General features: G+C 54.8%; 15 protein-coding genes across 15 annotated transcripts; 5 read left to right on the forward strand and 10 right to left on the reverse strand.

Annotated features, from left to right (window-relative positions):
* Positions 1 to 422: 422 nt before the first annotated feature.
* AB675_4594 (uncharacterized protein) lies at positions 423 to 1314 on the forward strand (the record flags this gene model as incomplete). The annotated part of the gene is given in 2 exon segments (XM_018144743.1): positions 423 to 775; positions 792 to 1314. The coding sequence occupies 2 exon segments, from the start codon at positions 423 to 425 to the stop codon at positions 1312 to 1314; spliced, it is 876 nt and encodes a 291-aa protein (XP_017999158.1).
* Positions 1315 to 1957: 643 nt separating this feature from the next.
* Positions 1958 to 3706, reverse strand: AB675_4595 (uncharacterized protein; the record flags this gene model as incomplete). Its single annotated transcript, XM_018144744.1, has 2 exons — positions 1958 to 2081; positions 2139 to 3706. 2 exons carry the CDS (start codon positions 3704 to 3706, stop codon positions 1958 to 1960), a joined length of 1692 nt encoding a protein of 563 aa, XP_017999123.1.
* Positions 3707 to 3837: 131 nt separating this feature from the next.
* On the reverse strand, positions 3838 to 4767 carry AB675_4596 (uncharacterized protein; the record flags this gene model as incomplete). Its single annotated transcript, XM_018144745.1, has 1 exon — positions 3838 to 4767. One exon carries the CDS (start codon positions 4765 to 4767, stop codon positions 3838 to 3840), a length of 930 nt encoding a protein of 309 aa, XP_017999086.1.
* Positions 4768 to 6061: 1294 nt separating this feature from the next.
* Positions 6062 to 7655, reverse strand: AB675_4597 (V-type proton ATPase subunit H; the record flags this gene model as incomplete). The annotated part of the gene is made up of 4 exons (XM_018144746.1): positions 6062 to 6674; positions 6723 to 7257; positions 7314 to 7548; positions 7596 to 7655. The coding sequence occupies 4 exons, from the start codon at positions 7653 to 7655 to the stop codon at positions 6062 to 6064; spliced, it is 1443 nt and encodes a 480-aa protein (XP_017999047.1).
* A 704-nt stretch (positions 7656 to 8359) lies between these two features.
* On the forward strand, positions 8360 to 10599 carry AB675_4598 (TATA element modulatory factor; the record flags this gene model as incomplete). Its single annotated transcript, XM_018144747.1, has 2 exons — positions 8360 to 8519; positions 8669 to 10599. 2 exons carry the CDS (start codon positions 8360 to 8362, stop codon positions 10597 to 10599), a joined length of 2091 nt encoding a protein of 696 aa, XP_017999049.1.
* A 120-nt stretch (positions 10600 to 10719) lies between these two features.
* Positions 10720 to 11451, reverse strand: AB675_4599 (putative 26S proteasome regulatory subunit p28; the record flags this gene model as incomplete). Its single annotated transcript, XM_018144748.1, has 1 exon — positions 10720 to 11451. One exon carries the CDS (start codon positions 11449 to 11451, stop codon positions 10720 to 10722), a length of 732 nt encoding a protein of 243 aa, XP_017999006.1.
* A 747-nt stretch (positions 11452 to 12198) lies between these two features.
* On the forward strand, positions 12199 to 12548 carry AB675_4600 (uncharacterized protein; the record flags this gene model as incomplete). Its single annotated transcript, XM_018144751.1, has 2 exons — positions 12199 to 12410; positions 12482 to 12548. The coding sequence occupies 2 exons, from the start codon at positions 12199 to 12201 to the stop codon at positions 12546 to 12548; spliced, it is 279 nt and encodes a 92-aa protein (XP_017999155.1).
* A 610-nt stretch (positions 12549 to 13158) lies between these two features.
* AB675_4601 (mRNA cap guanine-N7 methyltransferase) lies at positions 13159 to 14025 on the forward strand (the record flags this gene model as incomplete). The annotated part of the gene is made up of 1 exon (XM_018144752.1): positions 13159 to 14025. The coding sequence occupies one exon, from the start codon at positions 13159 to 13161 to the stop codon at positions 14023 to 14025; it is 867 nt and encodes a 288-aa protein (XP_017999122.1).
* A 50-nt stretch (positions 14026 to 14075) lies between these two features.
* Positions 14076 to 14408, reverse strand: AB675_4602 (uncharacterized protein; the record flags this gene model as incomplete). Its single annotated transcript, XM_018144753.1, has 1 exon — positions 14076 to 14408. One exon carries the CDS (start codon positions 14406 to 14408, stop codon positions 14076 to 14078), a length of 333 nt encoding a protein of 110 aa, XP_017999082.1.
* Positions 14409 to 15562: 1154 nt separating this feature from the next.
* Positions 15563 to 16141, reverse strand: AB675_4603 (uncharacterized protein; the record flags this gene model as incomplete). The annotated part of the gene is made up of 1 exon (XM_018144754.1): positions 15563 to 16141. The coding sequence occupies one exon, from the start codon at positions 16139 to 16141 to the stop codon at positions 15563 to 15565; it is 579 nt and encodes a 192-aa protein (XP_017999045.1).
* Positions 16142 to 16176: 35 nt separating this feature from the next.
* Positions 16177 to 17010, reverse strand: AB675_4604 (uncharacterized protein; the record flags this gene model as incomplete). The annotated part of the gene is made up of 2 exons (XM_018144755.1): positions 16177 to 16251; positions 16297 to 17010. The coding sequence occupies 2 exons, from the start codon at positions 17008 to 17010 to the stop codon at positions 16177 to 16179; spliced, it is 789 nt and encodes a 262-aa protein (XP_017999010.1).
* An 851-nt stretch (positions 17011 to 17861) lies between these two features.
* Positions 17862 to 18629, reverse strand: AB675_4605 (uncharacterized protein; the record flags this gene model as incomplete). Its single annotated transcript, XM_018144756.1, has 1 exon — positions 17862 to 18629. One exon carries the CDS (start codon positions 18627 to 18629, stop codon positions 17862 to 17864), a length of 768 nt encoding a protein of 255 aa, XP_017998970.1.
* A 1507-nt stretch (positions 18630 to 20136) lies between these two features.
* AB675_4606 (Ribonuclease P/MRP protein subunit POP5) lies at positions 20137 to 20709 on the forward strand (the record flags this gene model as incomplete). Its single annotated transcript, XM_018144757.1, has 1 exon — positions 20137 to 20709. The coding sequence occupies one exon, from the start codon at positions 20137 to 20139 to the stop codon at positions 20707 to 20709; it is 573 nt and encodes a 190-aa protein (XP_017998938.1).
* A 25-nt stretch (positions 20710 to 20734) lies between these two features.
* AB675_4607 (GPN-loop GTPase 2) lies at positions 20735 to 21812 on the reverse strand (the record flags this gene model as incomplete). The annotated part of the gene is made up of 2 exons (XM_018144758.1): positions 20735 to 21370; positions 21423 to 21812. The coding sequence occupies 2 exons, from the start codon at positions 21810 to 21812 to the stop codon at positions 20735 to 20737; spliced, it is 1026 nt and encodes a 341-aa protein (XP_017998903.1).
* Positions 21813 to 22351: 539 nt separating this feature from the next.
* Positions 22352 to 23594, reverse strand: AB675_4608 (uncharacterized protein; the record flags this gene model as incomplete). The annotated part of the gene is made up of 3 exons (XM_018144759.1): positions 22352 to 22441; positions 22569 to 23483; positions 23538 to 23594. 3 exons carry the CDS (start codon positions 23592 to 23594, stop codon positions 22352 to 22354), a joined length of 1062 nt encoding a protein of 353 aa, XP_017999043.1.
* Between the last annotated feature and the right edge of the window lie 840 nt (positions 23595 to 24434).

The raw sequence follows: 24434 nt of genomic DNA on the forward strand, positions 1-24434 counted from the left end.
AAGTAACGTTTGACTTCCTGCCAAGGCACGATCGAGAGTCCTCGTGAAAGGCAACAACTACTTAAGTATTTACGACTGCTTCTTGAAAAATCCAGCACACCGCCAATGTTGGCACCGCTACTGTAGTGAAAAGATGAGATCGGAGAGCAAGATGGAAGCAACGTCACATCTTGTTGTCGTATCACAACCACTATATACGTCGGCATTTCCTCGGACATGGAGTTGCACGACTTCGAGTATTCCGCCCTTGTTTGATCCTGTAAAGCTGTGTAGTATCTCAAAGTCTATGTCAACGATGCGAAGATCTCGCAAAATTCCTCTTCAGTGATAAACAGGAAAGGACTACAGCTAAGCACGCGGTGATACTGCAAGACAGCGAGCAGGCCTGGCTGGCCGACTAAAATACAATGACTCTCAACAGCATGGCCAGCCAGCTCTCTCGCCATTCAGGCTTCCTCGTAGCAACGGCAGCGACGACGCTTCTCATTGCTGTTCCAGCCATACGCACCGCTATCCTTGAGAGGAAGCTCGCCCGCAGGATCACCTACCACCATACCCTTCTTGGCGACGCCGCGCGTGAGCTTCTACTTCGCACATCAGAATCAGAGGACGACGACGCCGGCGGAAAGCAAGCAACAAGGGCCGCCGCGGCAGTCCCAGCACCATACCCAACGCCCCTCTCGACCCTCCCCCAAACCCTGATCACCTCCTCCCAAGCCCACAACATCTTCTACGACATCTCCCTCCTCCCCATCCCCACATCAACCCTCCCTCCGTCGCTCGCTCCGCAGCCTCCTCACCACCTATCTCCAGCATAACATGCAACTCTTCTCCCGCTCGCCGCAGGGCTGGATCCTGTGGGCGACGCAGAGGGATGGCAAAGCTCGACGGAGTTTTGAGCGCGAGTGGATTGAGAGTCTTGGGTTTGAGGTCGGGGAGTTGGTTAATGGGCTTTATACAGTCGTTGAGAGGGGGACGTTGGTTGGCGGGGAGGGAGAGGAGGGTGAAGGTGGGGCGAAAGTTGTGTTTGGGATGAGCAGGGGGAAAGTGGAGGGGAGGTTGGTTATTAGTATTAGGATTGCAGACGGAGAGATGGTCGAGGCTTTGATCAAAGCCGGGGACGGACGGCACGGGAGGGAGTCGACACAGGAGAAGGGCGTGATGGTATTTTGCACGGAGACATGGATGTGGGTGCGCAAAGACGCAAGGGAGACGATGCCGATGGAGATGGCGGTCCCTAGGTTCATGCATCGAGTTTTGAGCTGGCGGTTGCTCGTCAGTGGGACGGAGCATTTGCAGGGGCTGGCGAGATGAGTCATGAAAGTCAGAATACATCGAACGACACAGGACCTGCCGCGACTGGGGAGGCATCGTGCATGAGCCTTCGCATCTGATCAATACACACATTCTGGGATGTGTAGGCTGGGCAAAGTCGAAGGTCTGACTGTGTTGGCTTTGACGTTCGACGGTGTGGAAGAACTTCGAGACAGTCGCCAATGAAGAAAGAGAAAGTGACAATAATCAAGTCGAGGCCACTGGGTGTATCTGACTTCTTCCATAGTCTCGGTATTTGACGGCCTTTGCTGCCACTTCGACACCTGTCTGTACTACTTTTATCAATATCACTATGAGGCTCCCTCTGCTTCGGTTCCGCCTAGCCTCGTCTTGTCCGGATGGCTTCCCATGCCACGTAATATACAGACCAATGGCTGACGACCACATCCTCCGTCCATGCGCCCGCCTCGGCTTCTTTCCACGCTCGCTAATGCGCTTTTCAATTAAACATTCAAAATCGCCACGACGGGCACCAAATAATCGCTCAGAAGTCACAGCAGTGCTATCCCAAACTTCGATGTGAACTCCGGTCCGTTGTTGCCCAATAACGAGCAAATATGCTCTTCGAAGGATAGACCCGCTTCGATTGTACAGTGGTTCCAGTCGTGCGCGGGGGTCTCGCCTAGTCGTCTCTCATGCCAGCCGACTCAGGCGGCAGGCCCATGCCCGCCAGGAGCTGCTTCATGTTCTCTCGCTCAGAGGCAATGTCGTTCTGGAGTTTGCGGGTTTGGCGAAGTGCTTCGTCTCTGTCATGGAAATTAGCACTCGTGTCACATGGTTTTGTGCGGATTAGGAAAGCTCACCTCTCGCCCTCAAGCTCCATTGAGCTGATCTGAGCTACACCCATACGATTGACGACCTCACTCATCTCCTTTTCTGCTTCGGCGAGAGCTGACTCGAGCTCGCCGACTTTCTTCTCAAGGTATTCAGTCCGCAGTGCCTCGTGCAGGGCGATGCCAGGACCAGATGTGGTGATCTCGAGACGCGGGCTTTTCTTCGAGTTGGCGATCATCGGGCTCAGTGGCGAGCGCGGCGCAGGTGAGAGTAGACTAGGGTTACTATTCTTGGCTCGCAGAAGATGGACGCTGGTGCTGGCACGCATCACCCGCATTTCGTCCTCGTGCCTCATGACGGCGGTCTCGGACTGTGTCTGTGCAGCGGTGATGGTGTCTTCCAGCCTGCGCAGCTTTGCTTGGAGCTCGGTGATCTGTTCGGCAGATGCTAGCTGGGATCGCTCGCCCTGAGCAATGGCGTCCTTGAGTCTGTTTCTCAGAGAGGAGTTGTTCTTGACCTGCTGCTTGACCTGTGTTGCTAGCGACTCGGCGCGTTCAGCAGACCGCTCTAGCTCGTCCGCCATCGCTTGCTCGTTCTCGATGGAGCCTAGAGAGTCCCTAGCCATCACGCTGGTCCTTTGCTGGTTGAGTTGCTTTAGCGCAGCCTCAAGCGCAGCTGAATAAGTCTCAGGGTCGTTGTTGTCCTTTGCCTCGAGCAGCTTCGTCAGACTTTCGGTCTCTTGCTTGCTGCGGTTAAGGTCCATGGCCAAGCTTGCAAGGCCCTTTTCGCATTGCCACTTCTGCTCCATAGCATCATCTGCTCGCCTTCGTAGAAGGGCGATCTCTGATCTGAGGACTTTCACCTCTTTCTCGTACCCGTGCTTTCGGCCACCATTGTAGGCCATCTGTGCTGCCCGATCGCGTTCCAGCTCGGCGACCTTCAAGCGCTTCTCATGTTGCTTGCCTTGATGAGTCTGTCTTCTAAGCAGATACTTCACTGCTGTATGAAGAGCTTCACGCTGTTCTTCGGTGGCCTTCAGTTGCTCTGCTAGCGATTCGCGAGATTCGTTCAGCAAATTTCTTGAGATTGAGTTGGACCGTGTCAGTCCAGCTCCGGCGCGAGAGTTGGACCGGCCCAACGTAGTCGACCTTTGCAAGCCTTTTCCACCGATGAGCGAGTTTCGACGTCCGGTCATCGACTCATCTTCTGCTATCGACTCGAACTGGGCGTTCATCATGCGAGCTGAATGCAGTGCGGCGTTCTCGTCGCGAAGACTCTGCAGTTCATGCTGCATTCGAGCGACATCGTACGGTGCCTTCTGAGCATCCGCCGATGCAGCCTCAAGTCCTTCGATGCGAGATCTCAAGGACGGGACAACCTCATCGCGCAAATTGTCACGCTCGTTGCCGACCTGTTTAAGATTTTCTCGTAGGGCGTTGAGCATATCTTCGAAGTTCTGGTTGGTCTGCTTCTCTTGATTGAGACGCCTTTTCGTGTCGTCGAGTGATGTCTCGAGCTGACGGGCCTTATCAGAGTCGTCCCTTTGCACGTGCTGTGATCTCAACTTCTGTTCCATATATTGCAAATGATTCTCCATTGCTTTTCTTGTGGCAACTTCCCTTTGCCACTTTTGTGAGAAGTCAACCTTGAGCTGTGCCTTCTGTTGATCTGCATCTCGCCGTACCCTTTCGAGCTCTTCTTTGGAATTGTAGTCGCCAGTCGGCGGTCTTATGGAACTGGTGCCAGAGTCCGAAAAGTAGTCGCTGGTCCGATCGGCAGGTATGCAGGATGATCCATCTGCAGTCGCTCGACCATGTCTTCTAGGTCCATCTCTCGTTTTATTGAGCCGGCCAACTCTTTGCTGATGTCACGCAGCTCGGCCTCCAGCACCGTAGCACGATCCGCGAGACCTCCATACTGGAGGGCGTGTGGGTCGAACTCGATTGAGTCCTGCGACTTCTGCGACGCGGGTCCTCTTGAAGGGAAGGGGTAGCCATTGGACGAGTTGGCGGAGCCAGGGTACGGTGATGGCAGGGGTGACCGCCCTGGTTCTGCATCTCCCTCCGCGCCAGGTGACGCTGTCTGTTTGCGGGAGAAGAAGGACGTGAATTTGCTGCCTGGTGTTTGCGGCTTCTTCGAATCATTCGTGTTCAGAGAAGCATTCGAGTCTGTCCTCAGAGGGGCAGGCCTCGAGCCCGGCTTCAGAGGCATGCCGTCCTCTGTCAAGGTACTATCGGCGACGGCATCAGTGTGATCCTTGCTCGGAGGTCGTGGGAAGTCCTCGTGGGTGACGTTCTGGCCGCCGGCGTTCGACCTTGGGCTCTCGTTGTGGTGGTAGAATGTATATACGGGCTCTTTCTGTGGCGTTGAAGGCTCTTGCGGCAGCGACTGAGAGGGCTGTTTCTGCGCGGCGAGGTGTTGCACCACTTGTCCGAAGATCTGCGTTGATGGTTTTGTGTTCGTAGCAGCCGCTGATGGGCTCGTTGGTGTGGTCACTGCTCGAGTGGGAAGTGGTTTTCGGCGGACTGGTGAGTTTGGTGAGGTAACCTGGGGGCGTGTATTAGGTTTGCTGATAGAAGTCTTCAACAACGAAGGTCCTTTGGGCGGCGGTGGTGGAGGGGGAGGGGAGGGAGTATACCTCCCATTCGTGTCAATCATGTTTGGACAGTGGTAAGCCGCAGATCGGCTCGGCGTCTAGTCTCTTACAGACAACGCATGTTTCGTTTGGCGGTTCGCTCGAACAGTGCTGCAGTAGCAGTAGAATTCCAGCCACCACGAGCGAGCTCAAAACAGAAAGCAGCCAGAGATGGTAGAGAGTGGTCGCTGGTGGATCAAGCCAACGCCAGTGGAGGTGTATTCATTGGGTCGCTTGAACCCGGCAGATTAGCACGTTCAATAGATTCGGCGCTGAGAGGCGTCGGGTGTCAGCCAGAATAGTCCTGCGTAAGATGGGTGTTATGGTGTGCTCGAGCACTATGATGGGATCGACAGTTCAGAGTGGATTGTTTGGCGAAATTGAACAATGCGATGCACGCGCACAGAGTGGGTGCTGCTCGAGCGCAGACGCCGCAAATTAGTTTATGGTACAAGATGAGTGCAGGTTGGCGGCGGCGGACTGCAGAACGTCAAAGCGGAATGATCACAGGCAGGCCTCCTCTTCCTACCCCTGGCGGCTCCCGGCTGCCGATATTGATCGTCCCCCTTTGGTCAATGGCCCGCAAATTCACGCGCGCCGTGGCCCCTGCAACAAATACTCCCATTGGTCGCCAGTCGAGACAAGCATTCGGTTGGCAATTTAAACTGAAGTTATGCCAACCCAGGAATTGTCCAAGCGGCGTGCCTGACTGGCCTCCTTTGTTCGACGTTTGTCCAAGAACAATTGGTTTGTTGCTGACTGGACCAACATACCACAAAGCTCGGGCTGGCACGCGGAAAGTGACGTGGCAGCGGGAGCAGGCGCAACTCTGCGTGCTTGCAGCAACGACAGCTCTGACAGTAATTCCAGAAACTTATCGTGCAACAAGAACGGAGATCTTCTCAATGCCGTCAAGACGATGGCTATTTGCGAGCTATTGCGCTTTCAAACGATAATATCTGCCGAACTCTGGCCTTGAAAGTTGAAACATATTGCGCCATAGTAATGATGTCTAGGCATGTGACTTTATCATATCATTGTAACAATATGCCCCAGACATGACTCGCGCCTTTTGTCTTTTGCGCTTCATGTACTCGCTCAAGGACGCCGTCCTGCTCTGGTCAATGTCGTCGTCAGGCGCCGCCGTCCTTTCCAGCCTCTGTAAAGAGTAGTCAACTCGCTGCCGATCTGTTGGACGATTGATCACCACGACCGGCAACAGGGTGTAATTCGCTGCTCCACGATGTCGTGGTGTTTGCCTTCTGCTCGCCTCGGACCCTGAAGCGCTGCATGTTCATGAAGACTCCACGCCTAATCTCAGTTCTCCATAGAGTAGCGCATCCATCCTCCTACTGCTTTGAGACTCTCCCACCGCACGCTCTCATCCGAATCATTCATCAACTCCATTACTCTTCCTTTCAGACCCAGCTTCTCTAACGTGGTTCGATGCTCTGGCGCTTCCCTCACCAGATTGCCGAGATCGTTACATCCAATTGCCAGCACCTTCTTGTCATTGTCCCAGCTCTTGCCCAAGATCTCTGCCAACTTCTTCGGCAGCGCACCTTTATTGTCCTCTAGAATTTTGCGCGAGTTCTCCCGCCAGAACTGTGGGTTCTTGTGTGGAGGTGACCATCGGAGATGACCTGAATTGACCTCGTCCGCATATTCGTCGAAGGTCGTCTGGTTCTTGGTGTAGTCGTCCAGGAGATTCGTCAGCGCCTCGAGATCCTCTAGCAGATCAGGATCGGACAGATGTCGGCCATTGAGATTCGTCAGTAGAGCTGGCAATCGAGCAGTCGTTGCCGCGGGGATCAGTGCTTCTTTGTTCGCATCCAGTAGATTGTGCAGGGTCGAGAGCAGTAACCGTGTAGTTTTCTCTTTCGCAGAGACTCGCAGGAGCTGTGTGTATAGTGGAATGACCTCTTCGTCCCTGCTATATCGTCAGTCTCTCCAGAGCGGCGAAAACAGCGCCACTTACTTCTCCATATCTTCGCCAACGAAACCCGCCTCGAAGCTCAGCTGCCAGATCACAAGCAGAATATTATACACGAGTTGCAGACCAACACCGCCAGCGAAGCGGGTATCGGTGCTCCTGATGCTCGATGCACCGCCACTCCCTCTCAGTGTAGAGTCACTATCTCTTGCAGCGCCAGCAGCTTTCCGCAGAATGTCGAACAAGGGTCCCACGGTGTCTTGCTTCTGCTTCCAGAATATTTTCTTTGATTGAGATGTTCTCAACAAGCTAGAGTAATGCTGCACGGCAATATCCTGCAGGCCGCTGTCTTGATTCTTCGCCAGTGTAGATAGGTATGAGAAGAGCTTGGATAGTGCTTCATCGTCTCGCTTCTGCGGTTTCGAGTTGGCTGTAATGGAGTATGCGACGAGATTGACTAGGAAGGTGGCCGATAGCAGAGGTATAGGGTCTTCGGGGTTGTTTGACTGGCTCAGGAACGATATGAAGTGCTGATAGGGATTCGAGTGCTCGAGAATCGACCCTGCTAGCTCCGGCGCATCTATGAATCGGTTAGCACTTTTGCCACGAGTGTTGCTGGGTTGAGCCTGTACATACCGCTGATCAGATCGTTAGCCAGGACCAAGATGTACTGCAAGATATCGGTCCGTTTGGAGGCTTTGTTGAAGACACTGCCGCTATCGCCTGAGCCAACCAACAGATTGCTGTAGTTCTTGACATCCTTCTCGATAGTCTGCTTGCGCTGCTCTTTCCGAACCTTGTCGACAGATTTGATCTTTTTCAGCTGCTCTTCTGTCAAATTACCTGCGCGAACAGCTCCATCCCAGGGTATCTGCGCCAATCAGTCTATATCCCGTTGATATGAGGTATGCTGCCTACAGGTCTGGCACGGATGTTGCTCTGCAGGGAGTTCAGGTACGCCGGTGCGGCGAGCGACATGCTGAACTGCCTCTGCTGAGGGCTTCGAGTGAAGCAGCTGGCTCTGGGGCGATGCTTGTCTGTCAGCACTGAGATTGTGCAGCTGTGAGCAACTCAGGTCGAGATGATGTCGGTAGATCGTTGCCCCGTTGAATTCAAGCTCTCCATGTGCTCGGCAGGCGTTGATTTAGGTGCAGCTAGGATCTCCGAGGACGTCATTCTAAGCGTGCTCGATAGGCGGCCACTCCCGCTCCCATGGCGAGGCTGCACCAATGCCCAGTCACGCCTACCGTACTGCAACGCGTACCTCATCCCTTCGTGCCCTCAATTCTCAACCGGCCTGAGACATACCGATTACTGCGACTCCGCTTCTCACGTAGCATGACTTGACGATTCGGCGGGTCCGACTGGAGTCTCGACGAAACTCAGATGGCAACGTTCACAGTCACTCATCCTGTGCGGTGAGACCGCGTACACAACATGGCAACTGCGCAGAAGGCGCAGAAAGGGTCTCGATGGGGATTTCTACAACAGGCCGTGGCCTCGGTCGAGTCTAGCTTGATACGATCCTCGCCGACGAAGATGAAGCGCCTAAGAAGGTGCTGCCGGCTGCAGCTCAGCCGGCGAAAGAGAGCGTGCCTTCAAATCGACCTTCAGCCGAGATCTCTAGAAGTGGTGCTAGCACACCGGCCAACGACAGACTACAGGCAAGGCTCGCGCAGGCTATGGCAAAGAAGAACGCAAGTCGACCAGAAAGTCCGCTTCCGCCGCCAATGGACTCCCAGGAGAAGGAGAATATCGAGCCTGTCGGCACGAGCGCCCAAGAGACTCAGCCAGCGGACATCAACCTGCTGCCAGAGGAGTCTGAGAGACACGTGCAACCAAGTGGCGATCGAGCAAGCGAGGAGGTGGCTCGGTCAGAAGGCCCGACCAGCATCGATGGCAGCCGGCCGTCCGAACAGAATCAACAAGCCTCATTGACTGTGCCACGCGACTCGACAGGCTCAAGGCGAGTCTCTACTGAGCCTCGCAAGATCTGTCTGCAGTCCCGTCGTTGCGCGCCTCGGCCGAATCGCAGAGTGTGGTGCACCCGTCTGATCTGCATTCACACCTCGAAGCAGAGGCAGCGCGGCAGAAGCTCTCAGACGAACTGACGGAACATAAAGAACGCATCGATTCGCTGCAAGCGAAACTCAGGACCCTTTCTACGCAAGCGGCGAGGGCGGCGGAGGGCGCTGTGGCTGCTGCAGAAGCAGGCAGCACGGACAAAAAGCTAGCTGAAAAGGAGAAAGGCTATGCCCTCTTGACCGAAGAATGGACCAGCCTACAGAAGAAAGAAATGACCTTACGACAGACTATCAAAAGAATGACGGACCAGGCCAGGATCAGCGAAAAGTCCCAAGCTGACACAAAACAGCGTGCGGAGAAAGCAGAACGCAATCTGCGTATAATGGAGGACCGTGCCAGGAAAGCCGAAGCCGTCGCGAAACGTTCAGAGCAAAGCCTGGCAGCAAGTGCATCAGCGTCCTATAGCATCGAAGCCGTGACCAAGGAGCGCGATGCGCTAAGTAGAACTCTAGCAGACATCAGAGCACAGCTGTCTCGTGCCAACCAAAGGGCGGAAGCGGCAGAAAGCAAGGCCACGAGTGAACAGCTCGACAAAGAGCGTACACGAACAGCAGAGCTGCAGGACGACCTTACGAGCGCCAGAGTCGAGCGGGAACTGGCGGAAGAGAAGCTGCGTCGGGAAATCAAAGACCTTACCGCTTCACTGGAACGGGAAAAGGAACACAGTCGCGCAATGGAGACTGAAATGCTTGGCGAGCAAGCCGCCCTGGAAAGCAAACTCGAGTCCTTCCGCGCGCGCGCCGAAGAGGCGTCCTCTAGCGATCAAGGCGACGTGCAGGCCAAGCTCTTGCGACAGATCGAGACACTGCAGAGTCAGTACGCTGCTGCGAGTCAGAACTGGCAAGGCATAGAAAGCAGTCTACTGGCTCGCATAACACATCTGGAGAAGGAGCGGGATGAAGTCGCGAATAGAGAGACTGACGTGAGGAGAAAGCTTCGAGAAAGTACCTCCAAGCTCAAGCGGACTGAGCGGGATCTAGAAGACGCGCAGAACCGCCTGCCCGAGACCGAGAAGCTCCTCGGCGAAGCTGAGGAAGAAGGCAGGCGGCACCAGCGGAAGATCGGCCTCCTGAAAGACGAATTGATCCAGACGCGTCAAGAGCGTGACGACCAGGAAGTCCAGCACGAACGCGATTTCAAGCAGAGATTAGAAGAGGAACGTGCGAAGTGGGCCGCCTCTGCCATCCAGCCAGCCCGAACAGAGTCACCCGTGACCTCGCTCCGAAAAGGTGGCCTAGGCATCATGCCCACGGACCCGTTCGAGCGTCGACGCTCCTCCGTCTACCCCTATCTCGACACCTCTTCCCGCCAACACTCCGTGAACTCTCTGAAGGGTCTCACCAACGGCGGAGCCACCGCCGTCCCTGAGACACCCTCGATCATGACTTCCCACGACCCAGATGAGTACTTCAACAACGTCCCACCCACTCCCGCCTCCCAAAGTCACGCCAATTCCCCACGCGCCGTGCACGACCTAGTCTCAACCTCAACCGTCGGCGCTGGCCCCTCAGTACAGCTCGTCGAGCGCATGTCCGCCAACGTGCGACGGCTAGAGTCCGAGAAAGCCGCCTCGAGGGACGAAATCGCCCGCCTGACAACCCAGCGCGACGAATCCCGTCGGGAAGTCGTCGAGTTGATGCGCGAGATGGACGAGAAGCGGGATGTTGCGACGCGGCTGGCGAATCTGGAGGCCGAAAATGCGGGCCTGGCGAAGAGGCATCAGACGACGCTGGAGTTGCTGGGAGAAAAGAGCGAGCAGGTCGAGGAGCTGCAGGCGGATATTCTGGATGTTAAGCAGATGTATCGGCAGCTGGCGGACACGATGGGGAAGTCGTAGAGCGGTGGCCATTCTTCCTTCTGCCTTCTTCGCCATTCTCCGAGACATGTCTCGATGTTTTAGCATGAATCTTCTCAAAGAACACTTCAATCTTTTCAAAGCCTCACTCTTCTGTCCCATTCAGCCATCCACACCCTCAAATTCAAACCCCTCTCTTCTTCCAGCCGCAACCACGAACTCTCTGACCTTCGCGTCCGGCGCACACTCCAACGCCGTCCTCCCCTCCCCATCCCTCTTATCAACCTCCAACCCCTCCACCTTCAACAACTCGCCCGCGACATCCCCATGGCCCTCACTGATCGCATGATGCAGAGCCGTCATCCCATCGCTATCACTCGCATTCACGGGTGTCCTGTTCTGCAACAGTAGCTTCACGATCGTCACCGACCCGACCGCTGCAGCGCGGTGCAGGGGAAGTTGGCCGCGCTTGTCTTTCGCTCTTGCCGACGCTCCCGCTGCCAGCAGAGTTTTGGCGACCTCAAGGTTGGACTTGCTAACAGCGAAATGCAGCGCCGTCCCACCCGTCCCACTCGCCAACTTCGCATCTGCCTCCTTCCCCAGCAAGAACTTGACCAGATCTAGCCCAGCGTCGTCTTTCAGCGAGGACGCCATCATCAGACACGTCCATCCACTCGCATCGACGGCATCGGGGTCGAAAGATTTTTGAGAAGCGAGAAGGCGCACGATGTCGGGGTGGTTGTGCGATGTGGCCCAATGGATGGCGAGGCGGTCGTCTGGGTCTCGCGTGGAGGAGAGTTTGGGGTTTGCGGAGAGGAGGGACTCGACTGCGGCGAGGCGGCCTTCGCGGGCGGCGGCGTGGATTGCGTGTTTGTCTTCGGTGATGGTCGTCATGCTTAGTCTATGGGCTTTGACCTGCGCCGCCGGGCGTGAAAGAGTGTGGACGCTTGCCAGTCCGTGCTGGGCAAAGGTCAAGATCGTCGTGTTGCGGTGAGTGTAGGCAGTCGATGTTACGAATTTACTTTTATTTTTGGAGTTTGACGGGTAATGCGGGGAAGAAGGGGTGCTCCAGGCCCCACCAAGGCTTCTATGGCGTTCGTCACAGACGTCCTCAGCCGGCGACCTATATCTCCCTGGAGGATGTCTTGCGAATCTTTGAACCATTGAGCAACATCTCAAAGCTCGCGTGTCCATCGTCACTGGGATTGGTTAGCGGGAAACTAAAGGTACATTCGATGTTCGAGGTGTTCTCAACCTTCACGACTTCCCAGAAGTATTTGCCATGATGTTAATTTTGGAAGCCATTTGACTGCAAGTGCAAGTCGAGATAACCAAGCGAAAGCTGAACTCTGCCTCCATTGGCTTGCAACCGCCCCTCCCCCAGATCTTCACAGAATCGGTTGCGGAGAGCACGGAGACAACGTGGCTATGCTAGAAGGACATGGGTTGCTCCCATTGCCTCGACTGCAGTGCTCAGCCCACTTCACGTGGATATGTGACGCTACTATATGAAGTAGACCCTACGGTAGGTATGTGGTAGGAACTACAGCTATTAGAGCCGCTCCATGTGCACAGTTTTACGGTACCCTCAATCGCCTTCAGATCCGCACCCGAAGGCCTCACTTCCCCCGCCCAGCATCAATGTGCTTCTCGGACAAGAACGTGTCCGGCGATGGCCAGACCGGCACTGACCCTACTCCTGCTCCCAAGAAGGTCTACACGAAGGCTCAAGCATCGAGAATGTTTCCAGTAACGACCAATTCGCAGCACACTGCCGAAATGAAGGCCGTGGAGAAGGCGGAGAAGATCGAGGACAAGGACTCGGACTATCTGCCTGGGACTAAGCGGAAGAAGTGAGTATTTCAGCAAGCCTACCAAGATTTATGGTCACGGGAGGCCAGACTTGCTGACTGTGGTGGTACAGGCCGAATGTCTGGAAAGGCGAGGCGTTCAACTCGATGATGACGTCCAACATCGCAAGCTTCAGTTGAGCCCACCGACATATAGCATGGTCGCGGCAATCCTATTTTCAGCTGCTTGACCTCGAGGTCGGGAACGTGGGCCCGGACGCCCTTCAATGCCGTCAAAGACGGCGTCGTACCGATGTTGGGAGACGGAGTCCAGGTCGTATGGGCTTACCATGCTTCTCAGACACTGGATTTAAATGATCTCGAGCATTCGACTACTGCCAATAGCATACCGAGAATTGCTGAATATATCCATCCCACGTTGGTGTCCGATGTGCGATGCTCCTGCCTGCAGCAGCAGTTGTGGACGGCAAGGTAAGTCGTGACTGCGTTGTGCAACGCGAAGTCAAACATCCGACCCATGCAGAGTGCGGCAGGAGCTACTGTAAAGCATAATTGTCCTCTTGCGATGATATACCACAACCTTTGCATTGTTTGACTACGAACAGAATGACGGCAACTATGAACAATCTGATGACGTTAACCCTTCATCACAGGTATTGCTCATCATCAGGCGACCTGCATGTCTCAACGAGCCCCGACCCCTTACAATTCCATCCGACAACCACAGCATCAAGCGAAGACGCTGTCCAGTCTTCCATCACTTTGTCTCGCATACCTTCTCGGGACCAACATGACTGACCAAGCTGCCCCCGACGACAGAAACACGGACTCATATGCCGGCGTGGCCAGCATCTACGAACGGGCATGGACAGTACCAGCCAGCATCCCACTTCTGAACCTCTTCGATAGACTCCTGGCCTCACATGGTCCCTTAGTCTACCCGCCGCGCATCCTCGAACTTGCGTGTGGGACCGGCTTTCTCCTTCGCCGAGCTCGCAAAGCCCTGCGACCAGACTATGTCGTCGGCGTGGACATCTCAAATGACATGATCACGGAAGCCCGAAGCATCGAGGCAGAAGCCTCTTCCATGCCTGACCACAGCCTAGCGCCCATCGACTTCCTCGTCGCTGATTGCGCACGATCGATTGCGGCCTTGGCAGGTCAAGAGGACGAGTTCGATTTCGTGATGGCTAACTTCTTGTTTAACTATGCGAAAACCGAAGAAGAGATGGCTCGGATGTGGCGGAATGCTGCGAGGTATCTGAAGCCAGGTGGCAAGTTCCTAGCAACGACGCAGTCGTTTGACGCGTTTCCTGTGTCCGTGAGATGGAACAAGTATGGCATGCATGTCACAGCGTGTGAGGGAGAGGACAGCAGCACCGATAGCATTGCAGCGAAACAGAAGCTGAACTTCGGGTGGCCAGGGCATTTTCAGGTAGAATTCGAATCGTTCATGATAACTGATCAGGCGATCTGGGAAAGGACAGCAGCGGTAGCGGGCTTTGAGGATCTCGAGTTTCACAAATTCGGGAAAGAGGATGTACCTTTGAGCGTGAGAACACCGGAAGGCGAAAAGGGAAAGGACGACATGGGATACTGGAGCGAGCTCATTGAGCATCCCTTCAACCTGATCATGACAGCCCGCAAAGCTCGCTAAGCCAACTGACCACCAACTCTCCTACCCCGTACCACTCCTCTCCCACTCACTCACAGCTTCGCCTCCCCCACAGGCACAACCCCAACCTCACTCTCATAAATCAACGTCAACACATCCCCAGTCCTATACTTCCCCGTGACCTTCTTCAGCTCCTTGTGCGCCGGACACTCCTTATCATAAAAATTCGCGTCCTCCCAGTTTGCAAACACAGACTGCGAGATGATCGTATATCCGGCGCTGATGGGGCTGTCGGTGTTGGAGACGCGGCGGGATTCGTTGGAGACGATGTAGGGCTGTTTGGTGGAGGGGTGGACGGCGGTGGCGCGGAGGGTGACGTAGGCGTCGAGGACGGCGGGGATGTGTTCGGGGGGGATCTTGAACATCTGTGGTTTGGGATGGGCAGGTTAGTGAGAGGCCAGTGAAGGTCCGTACGCGCATGCACGATCAAGCAGTGCTGGAAGTCGGACGTGGGCTGCCCTTTAAGCCAATGGCAGGGACGTCGTACAACGGTCCGGCGGCAGACGTCCTAAGAGTTTCGTGGCTCGAGCTGGCCGAAATGAGGTGTGGCGTGAAGAGAAGACTGTATGTGAAAGCAAATTTGGAATGCTCTCTCGTCTGCAACGACAGCCCTGCCTGCGTCGCTCACCATCACGAAGCCCCTCCAGGATCATTGCCGGCAGTCTTGTGCCCATGCCCGTGACATGAGCCATGCTCATGTCCACATCCTCGGCGAACTTCGAATGGGATGAACTCACCGTAATGCGTTTTACGAACTTGGTAGCCATGTCTGACCCGGCTGCTACAGCACTGAAAGGTCGTGACGTCGTATTGCACCACTTGGTACTCGCGGTTGGGAATATCCTAAAACGTGGCGTGGATAAAGGGACTATATACATGTATGTGCTCGGGTAGTGTAGAGAGGCAAAAGGATCCTAAGTCCAGTATATAGTCGCGCGATGATGCTCGTAGTGCCTAGCTCGGCCAGTGACCGAGGATTTTGGTATGTGGATGCTGCTTAGGACGCCGAGATGAGTGAGAGGCCATGTCCAGGTACGGTACAGGCGTGAGCAACACTGGTAAGGACTTCAGCGCTCGAGGCGGGATGATAGCCGTGAATTGCCGACGAGTCCCAAGCATTGAGTGTTTGCCTACTGTATAGGGGCATTTCGACGAATAACACGGTGACGAAGGACAGGAAACATAGCAGCACTCCTTTCCATTATTCTGTGATGGTACTATGGTACGATTATGCGGGCAGACCCGGGCCAGCCATTACATGTTTGCCGCCGCTTAGCAGACGTCGAGTCCCAAGATTGCCTATCATGTGAATTTTTGATTCTAGCCGATGCTTGTAGATTATTCGCATTTTCGGGCTTTGCCTCTGAGTATGGCGCAAGGAAGCCAGCCGATGCCCAAGTTTCCGCCAACGCCTTGCTAAATTCGCGCAGGAGGATCCAACACAGGCAGCACGCAATTTCTTCGTCTGCTGGACCCAAGGGCATCTTGCATCGCCGAAATAAGTGCCTCGAAACCACCACTAGCTCCGTCGAATGTTCCCACGCTTGACGTAGTTCGGCCTGCCATCAGCACGCAACTTTGGGGCAGCCATGAGCGCTTGCAACTCCCCCTTTGCCTCCAAATCCTTCTTCATACGTTCCAGCCGTTTCTGATAAATCATGGTCTTGTCTTTGCCAGGCCGAGCCTTCAAAATATCCTGCACGTCCGTGGGAAGACACGTAAACAGCTCATTGGCAGACCATTCTGCCTGCAGGAACGCCTGCAAGGTGTTTTCGCGTAGAGAGTTCGGCATCTTCTGGCAGACTTCGTACAGTGTCAGCTCCGGCGGCACGGGCGCCGTGGCGTCTGGATAGCCATCATATGAGACCTGTGACTTGAATGGCTGCTTTCGTGGATGAGTATTGCCCGTCGTACGCGTCTTGGAAGCAGGGGCGTCCTTTCCAGTAGTGGACGTGGCAGCTGAGCCGCCTGACACTGGCGCATTCTTTGGCTTTGGCCTGCCTTTCACCTTCTCACCTCTTCTGCTTGGGTATTCGATGATTAATTCCTCGCCATTTGCACCGACTGGTTCTCGTAAGTGGCTGAAATCGTACTCCATTGGCGGGTAGTTGGGAGCTTGATTGTATGGCATCATCATTGGGCCTTGAGGGCTTGATAAAAGGGCATGTGAGGTTGGCCCATGGCAGGCGGCATGCCAGCGAAGGCATTCTGTGCGATGTTAGATAGACCCGTTTGAAGATAAGTGATACTTACAGGTCCAGGAATGATTGGAAACATTGGCAAGGCAGGAGGAAAGGAGGTGGGAAAAGGCTGTGGCGGCGCAGAAGCGAGAGGACTTCGATGCTGGCCGCCATCTTCACCTGTCGGTAGTGGCGGATATTCAGACTGAGGTTCGCTAGCAACGGCAGCCCCACTGACGGATGTCGGCGCGCTCGAAGGATCCTCGCTACCACGGCTCTCGCGAGTGGATGTTAGGCTGCTAGTGTCTTCGTTGTTGGGTGTAGCTTCAACAGGATCAGCGACCTTCCGTAGAGCCTTCTTGGCAGGAGCAACTGGGTGAACGGCGGTGCTGGCCTCAATCGCTGGCTTCAGGCGAGTAGATCGACGAGGAGCATCGTTGAGCTTCTGCCGCTTGGCGTCGCTTATTGTGTGTGCATCCTCGACTGCGACGTCGCCAGCATCCGAGGAGGACGCACGAGACGATGATTGAGAGACTTCGGGCGCGGTGGATCCATTGCCCAGGGGCGTTGCCTTAGGCTTGGCAGTTGGTTCTGAAGTCGCGCGGGTCTGCGACGAGCGGAGACTAGGAGTCCTGCCTTTGCTGCTGGACTTTTTGGATCTTGCTGAATCGAATTGCGGCCCGAATAGGGTCTCTGCTGTTGGCGGCGCTATCTGAGTCGAAGCTCGGCGCATCGCGTCTGATACTGCCGTTGTTGGCGCGACCGGAGGGATTTTGTGCCGCGCCATTGTCGTTGTTGATGCAAAATTGACACGAGAAAGACCGAGAATGCGAGACGAGTGACTCAAAGCATCGCAGAAGCACTCGAGTCCCTCCTGACGTTGATGAGTGTGTTGGTGGTATGCATTGTCGCAGGAGAGGTTCAGGCAGTGAAAGTTATCAAAGATCCGTAGGGTGCTTCACGTACACCTAAGCTGCAAGAATCGGCAAAATGCGGAGCTACTGTAATCAATTTCTGAGGTGACTGCAATTGAAGTTGTATTCGTGCATTCACTTCTGTCGATGAATCTGCGGATTCAATATCCAGATTGGTTTATGTACATCAAGCACTGAAGTCAACGCAGGTCAGCGTCCCCGGCATGGCAGGTCTATATGCATTCTCAGCCTTGACTATGGCCAGGCACTGCTATCATTACGATAATGCCTTGAATCTACCCAGTCACTATCGGCGATCAGAGGACAGATGCACATATTGAGGCAAACGATGTGTTTGAATCTGCATCGTTCATTTCTGTTGGTCTGTTCAAGCAGGTTTTGATAGTATGCATATGTTTCTCCCATGTGCCTCTCCATGTGCATCAGTCCAACTTCCCATCCTAGGTGTGCTTTTCCTATCTGCAAATGTATCACCAAGCCACACGACATGCTAGAACTGGTAAGGAAAGTAAGAAGTCTTCTGTCTATCGTACACACAAAAGCGCTTGCCGTAGAGGCTCGAGATCCGACCACCGTGGTGGATCATCATGAATCAACGCCCAGAAATGTGTCCCATCTTTCCTATCTGCAAGCCCGTAATCATCGTAAAGTTCGTGAGAGCCTCCGACCCTGGGAGAATCGTTTGGCCTGGTGAGTGGTCACTCTAGATGAAAGGGTTGCCGATGGGGCCTAGCTTGTTGTCAAATACGCCGCCATAGAGCCCGACGAGCTCGTTGATGTAATCATCGACAGAGAACTTGTGGAAGCCCTTGTCGAGGATCTCTTGCTCTTCTTCATCAAGGACGCCACGGGCAGCGCCAAACTCTTCTGCGACCTCATTGACTTTGGCGAGCTCTTTGCCGAAAGGGTGGGAGTCGCTTGTGCCGAAAAACTCAGCACTGGTCCGTGGCTTGTCGGGGATTGTGCTTGGTGGGGGCGACATGCGCTGGACTGATCGCTTCCGCGAGAGCTCAACATGTGCCTTCTTGGAGTGAGATGGTGCTCTCTGAGGTACAGCTGGGGCGTCTGGTAGAGAGTCTAGTATCTTGACCGGGCCGGAGAGATCTTTAGAGGCGAAGAAGTCGAGTGTGTGACCCATCGGAGGAGTGATTGGCGTAGCTGGTGATGATGTTTCGATCGAAGAGCTGTCAGTCTTGTCGATCTCGCTGAAGAAGCTCTTCTCGAAGGACGACGAGTCGGAGTCGTTCTGTGAACTTGTCGACGAGCTTGACGAGAGTGTGGACTTGTTGAGACTCGAAATATCGGGAGCATTTAGAGCCTGAACATTGGTCGTGGATATCAGCTCGGTGGGAAGGGAGATCATGTCACGGCGAATGCTGCCGGCAGCATACCGGACAGTCTTGCTTCTGTTGGGTAGATCATTGTCTTCGCGCTTAGCGATGCGCTTTGTGAAAGCTCTGGCGAGAGACATGGCTGACTGTGAGTTAGTAGTGTCGAGGAAGCTCAGTCTGACAATTGCGACAGGTCAAACGACGTCGATCTGGTGGTGATGCGAACTGATCCAATCTCGCGACTCGGGTAGATGCGTTTTTGCTGCGACCCGTGCGCCGTCTTGTATTGCTTGAGGATCGGGATGACTGTATTTGTTTTCGTGTTTCTGTGTTCCGGTATAACCAAAATGCGGTCGCTTTCCGGGCGAGAGAGTGGATTGAATTGAATGTATGGTCTCGTAGAGAGAGTGTTGTGAAGGTCAACTTCAAAGTTGCTGCGTCAAGTGACTGTCTGTCGTAGATGTGAAGGAGCGAGTGACCAGACAGCGCGGCTACAGCGACGAATCGACCGTCCGCCGTTATCGAAGAAGGAACGAAGTGTCGGTAAGGAGTGGTGAGAAGAGGAACAGCAACTTCACCTGCAGCAAAAACCTCGACAAGACCAACGAGAGAGGCCTGTTGGGAAGCGATATGCAAGTCAGGGAGAGAATTGGCGCCTGTGCAGTACGAAAGCGCGGAGTGGGTGTAGTGTGGTATACGAGTGGATGCCCGGCTGCAGGGGACGAAAAGTCTGGTCTGCCGGGTGGACTTTGCCCTGCCAATCGAGAATGTGCTGACAGGTACGCGACCAGTCGGAGGCGATTGCAATCCTTAGCATGTGGCCTTGACTCGGCTTAGATCGACAGGCTAAAATCTTGAGCGCGTCTTTTTCTTCGTTCTTCTCGCCAATGCGAGTACTTGAAACGCGCCATCCGCCCACGAACAGACTAGTTCACAAGGCACACCCAGTCAGCGGCGCCCCGAATATTGGTACCCCTGATGGAAGTGTGGAAATCTCATTGCCGCCTTCTTTGAGGAGAGGACGATGAAACACCGGCATCATCGACCTCATGGTTGGATGCTGGACTATACAGTAGCTACGAAGGCACTGCACTCTAGCACGGGGGCAAAGCGCTGCCTACGGAAGAACAATGATAAGGGTGCCGCACAGGACCGACCTTCATTCTCAGAACTGGTCCCAAACGCACATCTGACAGCAGAGTTCAGGTCACACAGATCTGTCCCACTCGCAGTCCTACCGTACGGTTCGCATTGCCTGCAGTTGAGATGCAGATCACCTGCTTCTACCGAAGACTGGGGTGATGCGCATCGCTTCTGCAGGCAGATCTGACAGGGAATATGCTTCGATATCTGCTGCACTGACCGTTTCAGCCTCGAGCTGCCATAACGTTGAAGCCGCGTTGACATAGCCGCACTGCCGCAGAACGTGCAGCATCACGCACCGCAATATGCTGCTGCCTTCATTGTGTGATCGCCGTCTTCTTCGAATGCTTGCCATGGTCGTCGCCCACTATTGACTTTCTGCCGTCGCCTCGCCAATCTGGAAATGCCAAGCCCTTCAGATCTCGAAGTTTGATCGTCTGGCAGCTCACAAACTCGCGTCATCACTGCGACAACCATCGCGACTCGAAAATGTGAGCTACCACCATGGTCCGCATCAAGCACCGCTACCTCCTCCTCAACATCCTCTTTCCAGGCGATGACGCGCCTCACCGTGAAGCCAATTCCCCGCCGTACTTGACCTTCCACCACCCCTCCCCATCGAACTTCCATGGCGGCGCCTTAATAGTGGCCTTCCGCGCATCCATCGCCACCCATTTCGGCGACGTCGGCGCCGGCCTAGCCGCGCCTTCTTTGAAAGTGATCTACTTCTCTCCTACCACATCCACCGCCATTGTGCGATGCCCGCGACAGCACTTTCGGCTCGTGTGGGCCGCGCTGACATACATGACGTCGATACCGGGCGAGCAGAGGGGCCAGACAGTGCCTTGTGTGGTGCAGGTTGTGCGTGTCAGTGGAACGATCAGGAAGAGTGAGGACGAATTAATACTGCGGAGTAAGCGGGATATTGTCAGGGCGAAGGAGTGGGAAGAGCAGACGGAGGGAGGCTTTGGTGCTTTATCGAAGATCATGGGTCGAGGGGCTCCGACGCCGATGGCGGCGCCTACTGGGATAGACTCGGTGATCTCAGAGGACGAGGATGACCTGGACTACGACTGAAACACGTGCAGGACGAAGGTCAAGTTCAGGGCTTGGATCTTCTTATTTTGACACCACTATCGAGCGGCACCGAAGGCAGATCATCGCTCATTTCGCCGTTGCCGAACTGAGCCTCTCTGCGCTTCTGCTCCTGTTCGGCCTCAAGACGCTCTTTCTCGTCCCACTCCTCCTTGTTGTCGATCCAGCGCTCTTGGATATCGCGCACATCCATCGCACCGAGGCCCTCCCGCACGGCCACCTGCCACACCGTGTCATTGGCACCCTCGGCACCACCAAAAGCATATCCGCCCGCCCGGTCAATGGTATGGAGTAGAGACATCATACTCTTCTTGTCCTCCACCGCCAGCACCTCGTACGACACCAGGCCGAATTCCTCGACCAACTCGACCACCGCCTCGTTCAGCTTCTGGAACTTCCCCGCCGCAAAGACCGGCGACTCTTTCTCCAGCGAAGGAATGATGCGCGAGAGGTCCTGCACCTCGGTGTAGAAATCGAGGTTGAAGGGCAGAGAAGGGAACTTGTGCAGATTATCGATCTTGGTCAAGACATTGATCTGCGTCAGATCCATCTGCAGCATCGTTCGTAGGGAGAGAAGGAGCGTCGAGATGTAGAGCGAGGGTAGCGTCAGCGCATAGGAGTCGATCAGGTTAACGACTACGAGCTGCGCACCGAATTAGCTAACCGACATCTCTTCGCGCAGACCAACAACTTACGCGATATCCCATCTTCTGCAACCCAAAGAAGATCTTCCTCAAACTCTCATGATGCGTAAACAACTCGACCTGCCCGGGACAGTCAAACAGCACATAATCCTCCCCCAACTGCCCCAACTCCTCCTTCAACCACTCCATATTATGCTCGACCTCTTCCAGCGCGTACAGCACTCCGCCATTAGGCCCCAACTCGTCGTCCTTCATGATCTCCTCGAGTGTGACAAGCGAGCGGACGTCGACCGCAGGCTCGTAGACGGTCAGGTCGTTGGCGGGGTCGAGGTTGACGATGGACGCTTTGCGACCGATCGCGCCCATGAACTGCTGCATACCGTAGCAGTAGGTTGACTTGCCGGCGCCGGGCGGGCCGACCACCAGCTGAGCGAACGGCATGGCTACATAGTTGTCGTGGTTGTGAAAGAGTTAGGACGAGTCGCTCTTGGAGTGGATTCTCTTTTCCTGGGACTACGGAGGGGCGAATCGCGGTTGGACAATATTGTCTCTGCGACCCGCCCTAGCCTAAGATCATTAAACTTGAAAATCCTGCTTTCCATTTTCGACGACACATGCCTACTGCCATCGTCGGATTCGAAGCAACGAGTTTGGAACTACATCTGCAGATTAAGCTATCTGTCGGTAGTAGGAATATCGTTCGTAGCTCTCTATGAGACTATCTTCCTCGGAATGCCGTGGCGACATCCATTCAGTCCCTCAAAGAGCTCCACGCCATATATCGTATTTGGTTGCTCTTAGGATGTTCAGGTCAAGCCTGAGAGTTGGTCATGCTCGTTCATGATGTCGAACATGTTCAGAGGACGACAGCAGCCACCCGAAATTCCGTAGGATGTGTTTTTTTGAATCTGTCCAGCGTGATCCCTCAACATATCGAAATACTTCCGGACCATGAAGGCCTCATCATGTCTGCTCTATCGCTAACGGTTCCATGGACGCTGGAAGACCGATTTACCGGTCACGTCCTTTCTGCTGACAAGTTTGCTGTTGGTGACATCGAGGTACAACACCTGTCAGAGTGGGTCAGTGGGCCAGTTGAGCAGTCAATGGGTGGGTCAGCCAGCGCGAGCCATAGCTGCAGCCGCTGTGCATGTCGAATGAAAACATCGTGCAGAAATCATGGGGAAGCATCCTTACCTTGTTGACTCCCGGAGTAGGATCCCACCGCACGACCGTCAGCAATCTCGGCTGGTTCGATGCAGATGCCGGTGCGAAGCGTTCCAGATTAGCCTCCCATCGCTCTCTTAGTCCGACCACACCCAGCAGACGCGACGCCATGCCGTTCGGATTCTCCACGGCGTGCCAGAATACCGCTTCTTCCTCTTCGGTCGGAAACTTTGCCTCAACGCCATTGCTATCGTCATCGTTGCTGTTGTTGCTGTCCTCTTCCCAAGTTTCATCGATATTATTGTCCCAGCCAAAATCGTACGCGGTCCCCAATGCAGACGGGCTAGACGCGCCTTGCGACGCGACAGCAGCAGGCCAATGCCCGCCGAGAAGTGCACCAACAGCAGCAGCAAGGGTGGGGTTGGTAATAGCCCAGTTGAGGGGAGCATCGGCCTGTCTAGGTCGATGCACGATCACGGGACACCGCGAGCGCATGATCAGCAGGTTCGGGAACCAAGAGATATCGAATGGTTTATGGAAGGTCGGCTCCTCGTATGTGCTGATTTTGCACTCCACGACTGTCACGTATTGCCCGAATCTTTCCAGAAATTCGTAATGCTTGGCTGGCAGGGAGTGGGCGTTTGGTTGATTGTCCATGCGCTCATGCTTGGGCTCTGCAGAGGGTCGAATCGGGGGCCAGCAGCGCTCATAGCTCAAGAGCCAGTCTCGAGCAGCGATCGGTAGCGCGGTAGATGCAATCTCGGTGTGGAACAGGCGACAAGTGAGGAGTGGCGCTCTCGGGAAACCGGTCACAGTCTGCTTGGGCTGTTTGGGGCGGCGGTTGCGGACACGCTTCTTAGGGCGGCGATCGCGGAGACGCAGTTTGATGTGGACATCGCGGTACAGGTGAGTCCAAATGCGAAGGCGGACTTCGGGAGGAAGTGTCTCGAGTGTTGGTGCTAGTGACGATAACGGGTGCTACGACTGAGCCATGATTACCTCACTCAATGTGAGTGAAGCAAGTCCGGAGTCTGTCAGTGGTATTAGGTAATTCATCTCTTGTCTGATGGTCTCCAGGCGTATATACCTTGAGTAGATTCTTGGAGGTTCGGGATATGCAGGTCCGACCGGGTTCAGAAGTCGCAGTAACCTCTCTTTCACTCCACGAATGCGGTGCCTTGGCTGCTAACAGCAGACTCTGCACCTGATGAGGCTGACAGAGATGCAAATTCCGATGCACAGCAGAGGCACAGTGATCGTAGGAAGACGATTCAAATGTTACACTTTAAGGCAACCACGTACCCGGGTTGTGGCTTGGCAGACCCACTTCGATGCATGACGCCTCGAGTTGCCTCGAGGTGAGATGCTTTCTCAATTCCACTGAGCTGTCGGACTCCTCTCTCGGATCATACAGACATGGAGTCTGACCATACGTCTTCAACGCAGTCTGACTGCACAACATTGCACACTCTTCCAACAGAAATCCTCCATCCTATCCTCGCGTATGCCTTCCACAATCATCACCGTCCAACATGGTCCATCCTCGTCTGGCTGTCCTCCACCAGCAAGGTCAAGCAAGTCAGTCCTACTGATGCGCTGGCCCCTGTCAACTCTCCGTCTGTGTTACGCGTCTGCCGGCGTTTTCATGATGAGGGCTGGTCTGTACTACTGGAAGGAGGGGTGTTGGGATTAAGTTTATTCAGCGATTGCGACGAGCCGGAACTGGATCACTTGATCGAATGGTTCGAGCAGAAGCGAGCTGGTTGGCTGGCGAGGAGGATCAGGGTTGCAAGGGTCGTAGGAGGGTGGCCCCGGGCAAGTTGGATCAGTATGAACGACGAGAGAGGATTGATGGGCTTGAGGAGGGTTGTCATTAGGATGGGTGTCGTCGACAAA

Source organism: Cyphellophora attinorum (genome assembly GCF_001299255.1).
Source record: "Cyphellophora attinorum strain CBS 131958 chromosome Unknown Contig16, whole genome shotgun sequence".
In the NCBI taxonomy this organism is placed as follows: Eukaryota; Fungi; Ascomycota; class Eurotiomycetes; order Chaetothyriales; family Cyphellophoraceae; genus Cyphellophora; species Cyphellophora attinorum.